This window comes from Schistocerca nitens, chromosome 3, assembly GCF_023898315.1.
Source record: "Schistocerca nitens isolate TAMUIC-IGC-003100 chromosome 3, iqSchNite1.1, whole genome shotgun sequence".
Taxonomy (NCBI): domain Eukaryota; kingdom Metazoa; phylum Arthropoda; class Insecta; order Orthoptera; family Acrididae; genus Schistocerca; species Schistocerca nitens.
The window spans coordinates 67,471,944-67,485,670 of record NC_064616.1 but is presented as its reverse complement, the minus strand read 5'-3'; the positions used below and the strand labels follow the sequence as shown (position 1 = coordinate 67,485,670).

Genomic DNA, 13,727 nt, shown 5'->3' with positions numbered 1-13,727 from the left:
ACATAAAACTGTACAGTTTTTTTAACACTCTAAATCATTTTGGGTTCAGAAAAAAAATTGTGGCATTTTTTGTGTGCTTTCAAAATGTTTCCACTGTGTTTCGTCACATGGATCAACTCTTAACTGTAATAAACCATCAAAAACAGCATTTTAATTGGTTTTTCCTTTTAAACGCAAGTCAAGTGATGCACAAAACAATACGCAAGACGCAATGACTTCCTTCTTCTACGAGTAAGTACCAATCAGTGGCCACAGATTACAAATGAGCACCCATTCAGGAAATGAAAAGATATATAACAAAATATGATACTTCAAATTAGCACCTGAATTCGGAAGGAGTAAGCTCATGCCAAGTGTGTTTTGTTATGCCACTGTTTTGTTACACTGATAGGCATTTGAGGTTTATGAAGACATCCACACCTAGTGATGTGGGAACTGGGATGGTAATGTTTTCATTCCCTAGGAAGGCAACATTTCCAAGATAGGACTCTGATCATTGTATCCTTAATGGAAGAAGTATGTGCCGGAAAACTGGATTCAGGAAGGAAAAGATCCACCATAGTTTAGTAGTAAAATTCAGAAAATGCTGAGGAAACAGAGATTGTTACATTCTTGATTCAAAAAAGAGCTCACAAATGTTGCCAGATGAAAGTTACTGTAACTTTGTCCATTGTCTATAGTAAGATCAATACACAAAGCATGCAATTACTTCCACCACCACTCATGTATACATTGTTAGTGGAAGATCTTGTCGAGAATCAGAGAAAATTCTGGTCCTGTGTAAAATTATTATCATGTCAAAGGCTTCTATCCAGTCACTTGTTGACCAGTCTGGTATGCTAACAGAAGGCAGAAAAAGGTAAGCCATGTTTGTCTGTCACATAGATTCCTGTATGAAGAACATACACATAGGTAAAAATAGGCATTCCTGGCATTGATAAGCAACTGAAAGAGCTGAAAGTAAATAAGTCACCAGGTTCAGATGGAATCCCAATTCAGTTTTACACATTGTAGGGGAGACTGGGGTACATTTTCATGGATTTCTTTTTGGATTTCTTAAAATTTTTTGGTTAGATTTAGTGTTTCATATTGCTTAGTCTTACAATATGATTATTAAAGTATAACTTGGTGTACATATTTCTAACTCAATACTACTGAGTGCAAAATAATTTGACACAGGCTCAAGTCGAGTGCACAAAACTTGCCCTGGGTATGGGGCAGTCTGATGCACCTATGAGAGCACGTTTACACGTATCATAGAACACAGTGATGAGTAGACAAAAAACACTACTAAAATTTTCAAAATATGTTTTATTGGCAGTAAACAAAAGTCCAGGCTAGCTTACACCAATTAACGTGGCACAATGCAACAATTTTACTGCCAGAAAACAAATTTTTTGGCAGACTTCCACCTGTTAGCATAATATAGGTGACATAGAAGTTTGAATGTTAAGTAAATGCCTATTCATCATCACTGTCTTAGTTGAAATTTATGCACACAAAAATTGAAGTGTTTCCTATGGCACAGTCATCCTCAACTACTTTGTGCATGTAAGCAACTGGAGCTATTCCTGATTTCTTTGCGATTGGTTGTATCACCTCAGGCAGTCAATACGAAGACAGTTTTATCCTCTCCATCAGACTGCTGCAGGTTATAAGATAAAGGAAGAAGAACAGGATGTAGGGACTGATGACCTTAGCAGTTAAGTCCCATAAGATTTCACACACATTTTTATTTATAAGAACAGAATGGAACATTCATTGAGATGGAAGTGCTTGCTAACAGGTACTTTGGAAGGACGAATTTATGTGAGGAGATAGAGAGGAAGGAAGACATACCACACAATAGATGACATAAAGGGAAGCAGAAATTACATGGACCTGAAGAGGATGGCAGAAAACAGGAGAGTGTGGAGAGTTAGTGTGAAAACCACCCTTTGTATAGAACACTAATGATATCATAAGTAGGTCAGTCCTCATTTTTTCTTGTTCTTGTTTTGAGTAATTCTTGCCTTTATCAGTCTTTTCCCTCATACATTTAATTCTTTCTGCATGAGATTCATTAGGTTCAAATAACGTTTTTAGCAGTTTCTATCTTTTATTCCATTTTGCCTTCATTTTTTAACTGTTTTTCCAACTGCTGTTGTCTTAAAGCTTCCTTGACTGGGGTATCAGTTATGATGCATTAAAGCTTCCTTGACTGGGGTATCAGTTATGATGGCAATGCAAAATAATGTGTAAATCTGCCCCGTTGGCATAACTGAATTAGTTTCAAAACTACTGTCATAACTTTCAGGCTTTCAAATTATACAAACATACCTTGTAATGTAGAATATTCTCATGCAAATGAACATATATTTACAATAGACACACATACGCATGATGGGAGTGGCGACTGGGTGGGGGTAAAGAGGAGGCTGGGGCAGGGAGGGGGATGGATAGGTTGGTGGGGATGGTTATTTCTATCCTTTTCCGCTTTTTCCCCTCCCCCCCCCCCCCCACCACCACCACGCCTCCTCACCACCTCTCCAGTGCCCTCCGCCTAACCTGTACCATTTCACTGTCTGCCATCCTCACCATACTATTCTTCCTCTCCCCACCCCAGCCTCCTCCTCACTCCCACCCAGTTGCAAATTGCACTGGTGCTGCAGCTCACAGTGTGGTTTCAGTTGCCTGAGACTGTAGTCTGTGTGTGTGTGTGTGTGTGTGTGTGTGTGTGTGTGTGTGTGTGTGTGTGTGTGTGTGTGTGTGTGTCTATTGATGACAAAGGCTATTTCCTGAAAGCTTTAAGTGTGAAAATCTTTTTGTTGTGCCTATCTGCGACTCAGCATCTCCGCCATGTGGTGAATAGCTACTTTGCTTTTCATAATATTGTTACATTCCATCCTGGATTTTTCATTGTTTGATTCCAACATATATTTATCTATTTTCAGTTCTAAAAGGTATGCTTCCTAGCACCTATGATATTTGAGTAACAAAATTTACTCAGTTTGCACAAAAACACAAATGTGTCCTCTGAGCTAAGACATTCAGTCAGCTGTTGGTGTGAAGTTTGTGAGAGCTCTCAGTAGATGGCAGCACTAATCTTTCATTACCAGTAGCATTCTAGCAAGAATGATTCCTGAGAAAAGTCCTCTGCATAAACCTGCCCCATATGTAAACATGCCCCCATTCATAAACATGCCCCAGTCTCTGCGACTCTTTGGCATTGGCCCCTTACTAAGCTTGCATTTACTGCAAATCTCTCACCCAGTACCAAGTCCCAAACAATTGCACAAAAGTGTAGGCAACTCTCTTGAGGGGGTACCCAAAGAAAGCTGAAAAAACATTGCCATGGGCAGAACTTGTGTAGTACACACTACTGCTGCTAGGTGTGTATAGTGCTAGGTGTGTACAGTGCAACTCATTATCAGTTCAGTGCCACCTGTGTTCTCAACCTGGCTTGTTCTGTTCATCTGCAATGATTGTTTTTGCTAGCACTGTTTTGTTCTTGTTTTGTTTTTTATGATTGAAAGTAAAGTGAACAACGTGCAGCTGTGAAATTTTGTTTTCTACTTGGTAAAAATGCTGCTGAAACTGTATTAATGTTGAAAACAGCTTACCAAGATGACGCTACAGGAAAAACCCAAGTGGACGAGTAGCCTGTTCAGTCTAAAAATGGTGACATGTCAATTGGTGACAAACCTCATTCTGGATGTAATCAACTGCCCGAATCGATGAAAATATTGAAAAAATTCGACAACAGCTTGTGCTCCCAGACCATCGACAGACAATTGATCAACTGTCAGAGATTAGTGAGTTATCTTGGAGCTCAGTGTTTGTCAATAATACTCAATTTGTGGCAGACAGAGATTGGTTCTTTCACCATGACAACACACCTGCACACACAGCCATCTCTGTTAGACAGTTTTTGGCTAAAAATGGCATGGTTCTGCTGCCTCACATATCTTACTTGCCTGATCTGGCTCTCTGCAACTTTTTCTTATTTCCACACATGAAAAGGGGCATGAAAGGACATTGATTTCACAACACTGAAGAAGTAAAGGAAAAAAATGAGGGAAGAGCTGTGGACCATATCTAAAGATGACTACAACAACTGTTTCAAACAGTGGAAGCACCATGGTACTAATGTATTAGTTGTAGTGGACAGTATTTTGTTGTTTTGTTGGGGATAAGGTCATTTTGTAAACAATTTGAAAACATACAGCTTTTCAAAATAATTCTGTCTTTTATTTTATTTTTTATTTTTTTATTCTTTTTTATTTATTATTATTATTATTTTTTTTGTATCTCCTCATATATATAAGTAGCATAAAAGAACAGACTCACCAAATTACAGACAAAAATCATTAACATCACTTTTCTGCAGAATTCTTGAGCATTTTCTACATTCTGAAATAATAGATTTCCTTGAGATAGAAGAGCTTCTGTCCACAGATCAGACTGGATTTAGAAAGCATCACATTTTCCTCACATCCAATGAACCATGGACGAAGGGGAACAGGCTGATTCTATGTTCCTAGATTTCCATTTGACACAGTGCTCCACTACAGACTGTACGTGGCTCAAAGACTTTGTAAGTAATAGAATTCAGTGTGTTGTCCTCAATGGTGAGTGTTCATCAGAGGTACGAGTATAGAAGCGAGTGCTCTCAGGAAAGTGTGATAGGACTGCCATTGTTCTCTGTATGCTGTACATAAATGATCTGTTGGATAGGTCGGGCAGCAATCTGCAACTGCTGATGACACTGTAGTGTAAGGGATAGTGTTACCATTGAAGGAGTGTAGGAAGAAACAGATAACTTAAGACAACTCGTGTTTAGTGTTATGAAAGGCAACTTGTTCTAAATGTGGAAAAATGTAAGGTAATGCAGATGAATAGGAAAAACTGCTTAATAGTCATGTAGAGTAAATATCTAGGCATAAAATTGCAAAGTGACATGAAATGTAACAATTACATAAGGCCGATAGCAGGGAAGGTGAATGGTCAAGTTTGGTTTATTGGCAGAATTCTAGGAAAGTGAAACTGTTAAGGAGGCTGCATGTAGAACAGTAGTACAATCTATTTTTGAGTGCTGCTCAAGTGTCTGGGACCCCCACCAGGTCAGATTAAGGAATCAAAGTGTTTCAGAGGAGTGCTACTAGATTTTTGAATTGTGTGTTTGATTAACACACTAGTATTACAAATATACTTTGTGCAGGAAGAAAGCTTGGGTTTAACTTCGTGAACTTGAATGGGAATCACTGAAGGGGACACAAGATTCATTCTGTAAAACACGACTGTCATTTCCAGCTGACTGCAAAATGATTATATAGCAGCCAATGAATTTTTTGTGTAATGAAATTGGGAAAAGGTTAGAAAAATTAGATCTCATATGTAATTTCTCCCTTGCTCCACTTGTGAGTGGGACAGGAAAGGGTGACTAATAATGGTACAAAGTAACAAAGTACCCTCTGCTATTTACCATATGGTGGCTTGTGGACTGCATGTAGATTTAATTGTAGATGTAGATGATGTACATATGCACTAGCTTTGTAACTCAGTCAATTGGCAGCTTCAATTCATTTTATTACAGCTTGTTAGTCATGCCCAGAGTTTGTTGAAATGTAATATTTTTTTATTATAAGCTAAGCATTTTTCACAAGTACTAAAATCCTGAATATTTTGACTATAGAAATGTAAATTAAATTTTGCATTTTTCATCATATAGGTACTGTACTCAATATAATTTTTCAGGGATGATTCCATTTTTAATACTTTTTCACTTTTACCTTTTTGTGTTTTATATTCATTTATGGCACAACATTTTACTGTTTTAAAGAATGAACAAAGTATGTGCCTCTAGAAAAAATGTTACACTATTTCTGAAGAATGTATTCATACACACTAAGAATAAATTGATGGTTCTTCTGTTTTTTAATCACAGTCGCATCACTTCTTGTTGTTTACAAGGTGTGGATATTGAAATAAAAATTTTAATAATTTGTAGTTTGATGAACATTACACAGACACGAATATATTTGTGTCATTTAACATCTAATATCAATCCTGTTTGGTGTATCTGCTAGCTGCTGAGAGGAATTTGCAAGTTTCAGATCCTGCTCCAATTTGGCTCAGTTTCATTATTTGTACATAGCTCAGGTCATATTTGCGATATCATGCTAAGATGTGTAACATGGTGACTGATATACAAATATGATATTTTCCCAGTGAAAACACACATACATGATTATCACATGCAGCATTTTCTTTAACATTAACCACAGTCTACACTATCTGACCAAAAGAATCCTGACACCAATTAGTGTATATTAAAAAGGGGAGTGTCCACCTGTTGCCTTTATGACAATCTGAACTCTGCTGGGGACACATTCAATGAGGTGTCTGAATGTCTGCAGAGTAATGGCATCCAATTCTTTCTCACAGCCAAAACCACAGAAGGTAGTGATGGATACTGAGGCCCGGAGTGAAGACAACATTCCCAACACATGCTAAGGGTGTTTCACTGGGTTCATGTAGGAACTCTGGGCAAGCTACTCCATTTCAGTAACGTTATTTTCCACAAACCATTGCCTCACAAATTCTGTTTCATGACAGGGTACACTGTCATACTCATATAAACAATCATCATCTCTGGTATGTTACTCTTCTGCACACAGTACACAGTGCTGTGTTCATAGCCTTCCACATTTAGAGTTTTCTTAAGCACAAGAATGCCACAACACTCTGACCATGAAAACACCCCCATACTGTACCAGCATCATCTCTGTATTTTACTGTTGTCACTACACATAATGGCAGGTCTCCAGGCATTCACCAAACCCAAATCCTTCCATTGGATTGTCACAGGGTATAGCATTAGTCATCACTCTAAATCAGTCATTTCTAGTCATCCACTGTCTAGTGGCAATGCTCTTTCCAACACCTCAAGCTTCACTTAGCACTGACTTTTGAAATGTGTGTTTACGAGGAGCTACTCAACCAGTGTACCCCATTCTTTTTAACTTCATACACACATTCATTGTACTATATGGGTTTCTGGTACCACTTTGGTACTCAAGGGTGAGTCCTTTCACTGATTTCAATGAAATATTTTACAACCACACTCTGCAAGGCTCGACAGTCCCCGTTTGTCAGTATACGATGTTTGTTTGCTCTCTGTTTAGCTGGAGTTTTTCCTTCACATTTCCATTTCACAATCACATCACTAACAGCAACTTGTGCAGCTTTATAATGATTGAAATGTCCCTGATAGATATGTTCAAAGTGACTGAGCCCTCCTGAGCAAACCATTCTGCTGTCATTGCTTCTCTGCTGACAACAGAATACTCCCCACCTTCTTCCATACTGGCAGGACTACCTCTCATGACATTTAGTAGTTTATTCCACATTACATTGGTGTGTTCAGACACTTTTGATAAGGTAGTCTGCATTTAAATTCATTCACTAGGAGTACTTAGAAATTCATCTATGGAATATAAGTTCTAAGCAAAAATATTATCCATTTAATACAATGTTCCACCCTAATCAATTTTTATTTTCATATATTATTCAGTTTTTATACATTCTGGCTTAAACCTTCAAATAAGGTTGGGAAGGGCACTCAACTTAAGAAAGAAAGAAGTGAGACAATTTTACACACAGCACATATTTTCACACACATATAAATAAATTAAAAAAATAATCATTAAAAGGACATCTCTCAGATTCCTGTGATCATTAAAAGGACATCTCTCAGATTCCTGTGAATGAGAAAATACCATGGTCTAGTGCTAGCCCTTTGATAGGGCAGCCTACTTTATATAAGACAAATTATGGTTGATGTGAGACTCCAGTGTGACACCATTTTCATGTTAAAGTTCAAATATAACATTTAGAAAAAAAAGCTCTGTATGAGGCATACAATCATAAATAAAATCTATAAATATAATAAAATGTACTAGGAATTAATGTGAACTGTGGAACCAATTTAACACATGCCCATTATGTTGTATAAGACAGAAAGCATAACATTTGAAATATTTTTTTCTTTCCTTTCATTGTAAAAGAAAGTAATAACAATGTTGCAACATTTACCAAAAGCAACTATAAGATATATAAAAGGGGTTATTATTATAAAATATAATAACTGTCTTAAAATATAAAATTTATTTGGAATGGAAAACCATGATATCATTGCCGTCTCACAGTCACGGTGTTCACTAGCAGCAGTGACATTGGAGTTGTGGCCAAAGGCACTGTGACTTGTCAATAATGAACACACAAATTTGATTAACAAACAGGCACTATAAAAAGTCTGCTAAAATATTAAGCTTGCCGACAAAGTCCTTCTTCTGAAATAGAAAACATGCACAGATTCACACAAGCACATCTCACACACACATGCTATTGCAGCCAGGATCCAGCACCCAGACACAATGGACGTGTGTGTGTGTGTGTGTGTGTGTGTGTGTGTGTGTGTGTGTGTGTGTGTGTGTGTTTTCTATTTCAGAAGGAGGATGTTGTCCGAAAGCTTAATATTTTAAAAGCCTTTTTCATTGTGCCTGTCAGTAACTCAGTGCCTCTTCTGGTGAGTAGAAACATATCCTTTCCATATCATTGTTAATCTATCTAAGACTTTCCATGATATGAACACACAAATTTGTTATCTATCTCGCTTATTTTATGGTAGTCTTGCTCTGAAGATTCCTACAGCACAAAAGCTAATGTAAGTGTTAGCTTTTTTGGAAATTACAGCAACTATTAGTGAGGGCCAGTGGATATAAAAAGAGCAGTGTCAAGAAAATGTTTAAGAAGCTGGATGGGGATTCAAGGAAACAAATGAGAATAAAATAGAGGGAGGATGACATTCTTTTCATGAAACACTATTGAGATAATTTAGAGGACCAGTATTTATGACTGACTGCAGAATGGTTCTACTATCAACAATGTACATTTCACTTAAGTATTGTGAGGACAAAATAAGAGAAAAATTAGAGTTCATATGGAGGCATATAGACAATTGTCTTTCCATCAATCCATTTGTGAGTGGAACAGGAGAGAGATAACTAATAGTGGTACAAGGTACCTGCCACCATGCATTATTCAGTGACTTGAGGAGTATCTAAACAGATGGAGATTTAGATAATTATGTTATTTGCTGGAAATGGCAACAATCTGCATGTAAATTATGGCAAATGAGTAGTGGGTAAATTAATGCCTTGTAAATGACATGCAGTAATAAAAATACAAGTTTTGATTCATTTCACATCTTTGCATCTACACGTGCTTATCGATCTGTGGAATGTGTGAAATAATCAATAATAAATAAATAAATGACTAGTCATTTTAGAAATCAGAGCAAGATATAGTGCTACAATATTATTTTATTGCTTTTGTGTCTCTGCCTACGAACTTTTCCCCCACCATTTCAAAATAGCCCTGCAGGTGAAGACCTGTGCACTGAACAGTGAATTAATGTTGGAATTTGTAAAAAGCTGTGAGACGGAATATTCCTGAGTGAATGAAATTCACATAGTCAAGTAATTGGAAGTTACAAAAATGCATGACTTTGTGATGGGCAAAATCCCTTGAAATTAATTATGAAAATTCTGTAACTGATGAGAAATCTCTAAAACATGGAAACTGTGAAATTATTTTCTTGCTCATGGTTATAGTGTGAATCATGAAGGTGTGATTATCAGTATGCAACAATTGCAACTTTGCTGGATGAAAGAGATGCATTGCTTTCTGTAATTGTTAAGTCTGCATCATAATGGAAACTGACAATTTGACTGCAACAGAACACTGGTTAACACATCCTAACTTTTAGAGTTTTATTAAATCTAGAGGACTGTGTGTGTGTGTGTGTGTGTGTGTGTGTGTGTGTGTGTGTGGTGGGAGGGGGGGGGGGTGAAAAATTCACAACAAAGAAAACAAATAGTAGGACTCAAATGAAACAAAGGACCACAGTGGAATTGCTATTCACTGGTATTATGAGAAGCAATAGAAATACTTAAGCAAAATCAATTATTATGCCAAGTGAATGGCTGCAGAAATATTTTGCAAATGTGATTAAGTGAAAATATCTAAAACTTTTCACTTGCATTCACAAATCAATTCTGCATACTTTTTGATGAATAAAATACCAATATCATTCTTTCTCTATAGGTACAAGTAACTATATCTTCTAAATCACAACTGTTTTGGGTTCAGTGTAAATGCAGAGTTTTCACAATAATGATTAAAGTGATCACAACACTCCATAGTATTTGTCACTGATATCATGTATACTTTAATAGGTACAATGGCATGGCAATACTATTAAAAATTGCTTTTAAAACATCTTAAACTTCTACAACAGAAACACAAAATGAGTTTCATATCAAAGGAATGATAATGTAGATAATACCTTTCTCAGGTTTCTGCCAGGCACATCCAAATGGTTCATCTGGAAAACAGAACAAGAATGTACTCAAGCTCTGTTATTTGACCTGGACACACATAGTTAAGCTGAAACTATTTTCTGTTGTACACACACACACACACACACACACACACACACACACACACACACACACACCAAAGAAAATTTATAGGAAGTAATGTTTCATACTGGCGTAGTAGATACAAGGTGTCTACTTACATCATCTAAAAGGAATTTTACTGTTCATATTATATGTTTATGATTTGCACAAAATATATTTTTCCTATTGCTTAATATAAAAATTATTCAGATACCACCAGCACCTACAGTTACCACAACAGAAAATTACCTCCAATTAGGTACATCAAAGTGAGCGATTATCATAAGGTATTTTGAAATCTAAATAACATGTTGAACACATCAGTTAGATGAAAGCTATGATATACTATACCATATTGTAAAGTATGCTATTAAAGGAGCTCTTTTCCAGCATGCTGAGATCTAATGCAATTTGCAACTTCATTCTGGAGTTTATTAGTGAGCAGATGCCACACCTCAGATGAACATGGAATAGCGCCACTTGCTATAATACCACTAATAACATAATTACTATGCTATAATACCACTCGTAACATAAATACTATCTTTGTTCCTTTTCTTCTAACTTTACATACTTACTACATACAGCATTTAGGCATGAAATCTCCAAATTCTAATTCGGTCTGTAATTTTCTAAGCTTTATTATTTGGTGGGTGGTTTACAGACTGTTGATAATGAGTGTAAGTAATTGGGCTGTTGATAATGAGTGTAAGTAATTGGTGCAGAAACACTTCATTTAAAGAAATATTCAGAATTTATGAGTCATGAAACCACACACACTTGAAAATTGTAATCCACTGATAACTGTTCGTTTTAGGGTTGACACACCTTATTTGAAAAGTCTCTTTCCTCCTCTCTAATGAATATTTCATCTTTACAGAAATATGTGTAGTTAAGAAAATATTCTTATTAAAAATTGTTGCTATTGTAATAATTCTATAATGTTTGAATCTTGAAATGTCATCCTTTCAAAAATCCAGGATTATTATCTTGCACCCCACTTTTGTCTGTTTCCAGAAATACACTCCTGGAAATTGAAATAAGAACACCGTGAATTCATTGTCCCAGGAAGGGGAAACTTTATTGACACATTCCTGGGGTCAGATACATCACATGATCACACTGACAGAACCACAGGCACATAGACACAGGCAACAGAGCATGATCAATGTCGGCACTAGTTCAGTGTATATCCACCTTTCGCAGCAATGCAGGCTGCTATTCTCCCATGGAGACGATCGTAGAGATGCTGGATGTAGTCCTGTGGAACGGCTTGCCATGCCATTTCCACCTGGCGCCTCAGTTGGACCAGCGTTCGTGCTGGACGTGCAGACCGCGTGAGACGACGCTTCATCCAGTCCCAAACATGCTCAATGGGGGACAGATCCGGAGATCTTGCTGGCCAGGGTAGTTGACTTACACCTTCTAGAGCACGTTGGGTGGCACGGGATACATGCGGACGTGCATTGTCCTGTTGGAACAGCAAGTTCCCTTGCCGGTCTAGGAATGGTAGAACGATGGGTTCGATGACGGTTTGGATGTACCGTACACTATTCAGTGTCCCCTCGACGATCACCAGTGGTGTACGGCCAGTGTAGGAGATCGCTCCCCACACCATGATGCCGGGTGTTGGCCCTGTGTGCCTCGGTCGTATGCAGTCCTGATTGTGGCGCCCACCTGCACGGCGCCAAACACGCATACGACCATCATTGGCACCAAGGCAGAAGCGACTCTCATCGCTGAAGACGACACGTCTCCATTCGTCCCTCCATTCACGCCTGTCGCGACACCACTGGAGGTGGGCTGCACGATGTTGGGGCGTGAGCGGAAGACGGCCTAACGGTGTGCGGGACCGTAGCCCAGCTTCATGGAGACGGTTGCGAATGGTCCTCGCCGATACCCCAGGAGCAACAGTGTCCCTAATTTGCTGGGAAGTGGCGGTGCGGTCCCCTATGGCACTGCGTAGGATCCTACGGTCTTGGCGTGCATCCGTGCGTCGCTGCGGTCCGGTCCCAGGTTGACGGGCACGTGCACCTTCCGCCGACCACTGGCGACAACATCGATGTACTGTGGAGACCTCACGCCCCACGTGTTGAGCAATTCGGCGGTACGTCCACCCGGCCTCCCGCGTGCCCACTATACGCCCTCGCTCAAAGTCCGTCAACTGCACATACGGTTCACGTCCACACTGTCGCGGCATGCTACCAGTGTTAAACACTGCGATGGAGCTCCGTATGCCACGGCAAACTGGCTGAAACTGACGGCGGCGGTGCACAAATGCTGCGCAGCTAGCGCCATTCGACGGCCAACACCGCGGTTCCTGGTGTGTTCGCTGTGCCGTGCGTGTGATCATTGCTTGTACAGCCCTCTCGCAGTGTCCGGAGCAAGTATGGTGGGTCTGACACACCGGTGTCAATGTGTTCTTTTTTCCATTTCCAGGAGTGTATATACTTTTAATAGAATGATGTGTTAGTTGACCAGTTACTTCAGTCAGAACATTTGAGTTTCCAGAAAATTCTTGGTAGATTAGAAATGCTATAGATAAAAGTGCATGTCAAAAATTCCACTAAATAAAATGGAACCAATAATTTATACCACTGAAAATACAGCTTATCCTTAAACAAAATAATGGACTAATGTGTGTCTTTAATCTCTATTTTTCATGTCTTTTAGGCTAAAATTGATAGTGTTATTACTCTGTATTTAAACAATTCATAAAAATCTTCTTATACATATCTTAAATCCCACAAGTGGGCATGATGGTTTATCTGTCCATGATCTGCTTATTCTCAGAGGGAGTAATAGATATATCTGTCCGCAGCATTCTGTGGCTTGTAGATAATGAGAGTAATGAGTTTCAGACTGGCAGGTGTTATAATGTTTCCTCCACTAGATAGTACCCCTTTTCAGTCAAAATAATGTAATCTCAATCAGTTACAACATTTTTTATTTTTTATGCTGGTAAGAACACATATTTTGACCACCTCTCCCGAAGCAAAAATAACTTGTGTGAGGTAACGGGCGAGTTGTGGCGCCATGAAAAAATTCTAAGTTTAGAGTTGGCATGGCCACACGGGCTGCTCCGGAAGCCAGGGCCTGTCAGCAACCGTGTGGTGTCAAACAGTAGCCAGAGCAAGAGGGGTAGCCCCAACGCATGGTCCAGGCAGACGGCGTGGCTGGAAATTCCATGTTGACACTGTGTCGAAGACCATGCTTTGTGTC

General features: G+C 38.7%; 1 protein-coding gene across 1 annotated transcript in view; it reads right to left on the bottom strand.

The window, feature by feature from the left end:
• LOC126248026 (muscle calcium channel subunit alpha-1) overlaps positions 1–13,727 on the bottom strand; it is a 922,345-nt gene that overhangs the window by 59,970 nt on the left and 848,648 nt on the right. Inside the window, exon 37 of the mRNA XM_049948623.1 lies at positions 10,391–10,429. Within this exon, the coding sequence (XP_049804580.1) occupies positions 10,391–10,429 (39 nt within the window). The remainder of the gene's footprint in view (positions 1–10,390; positions 10,430–13,727) is intronic.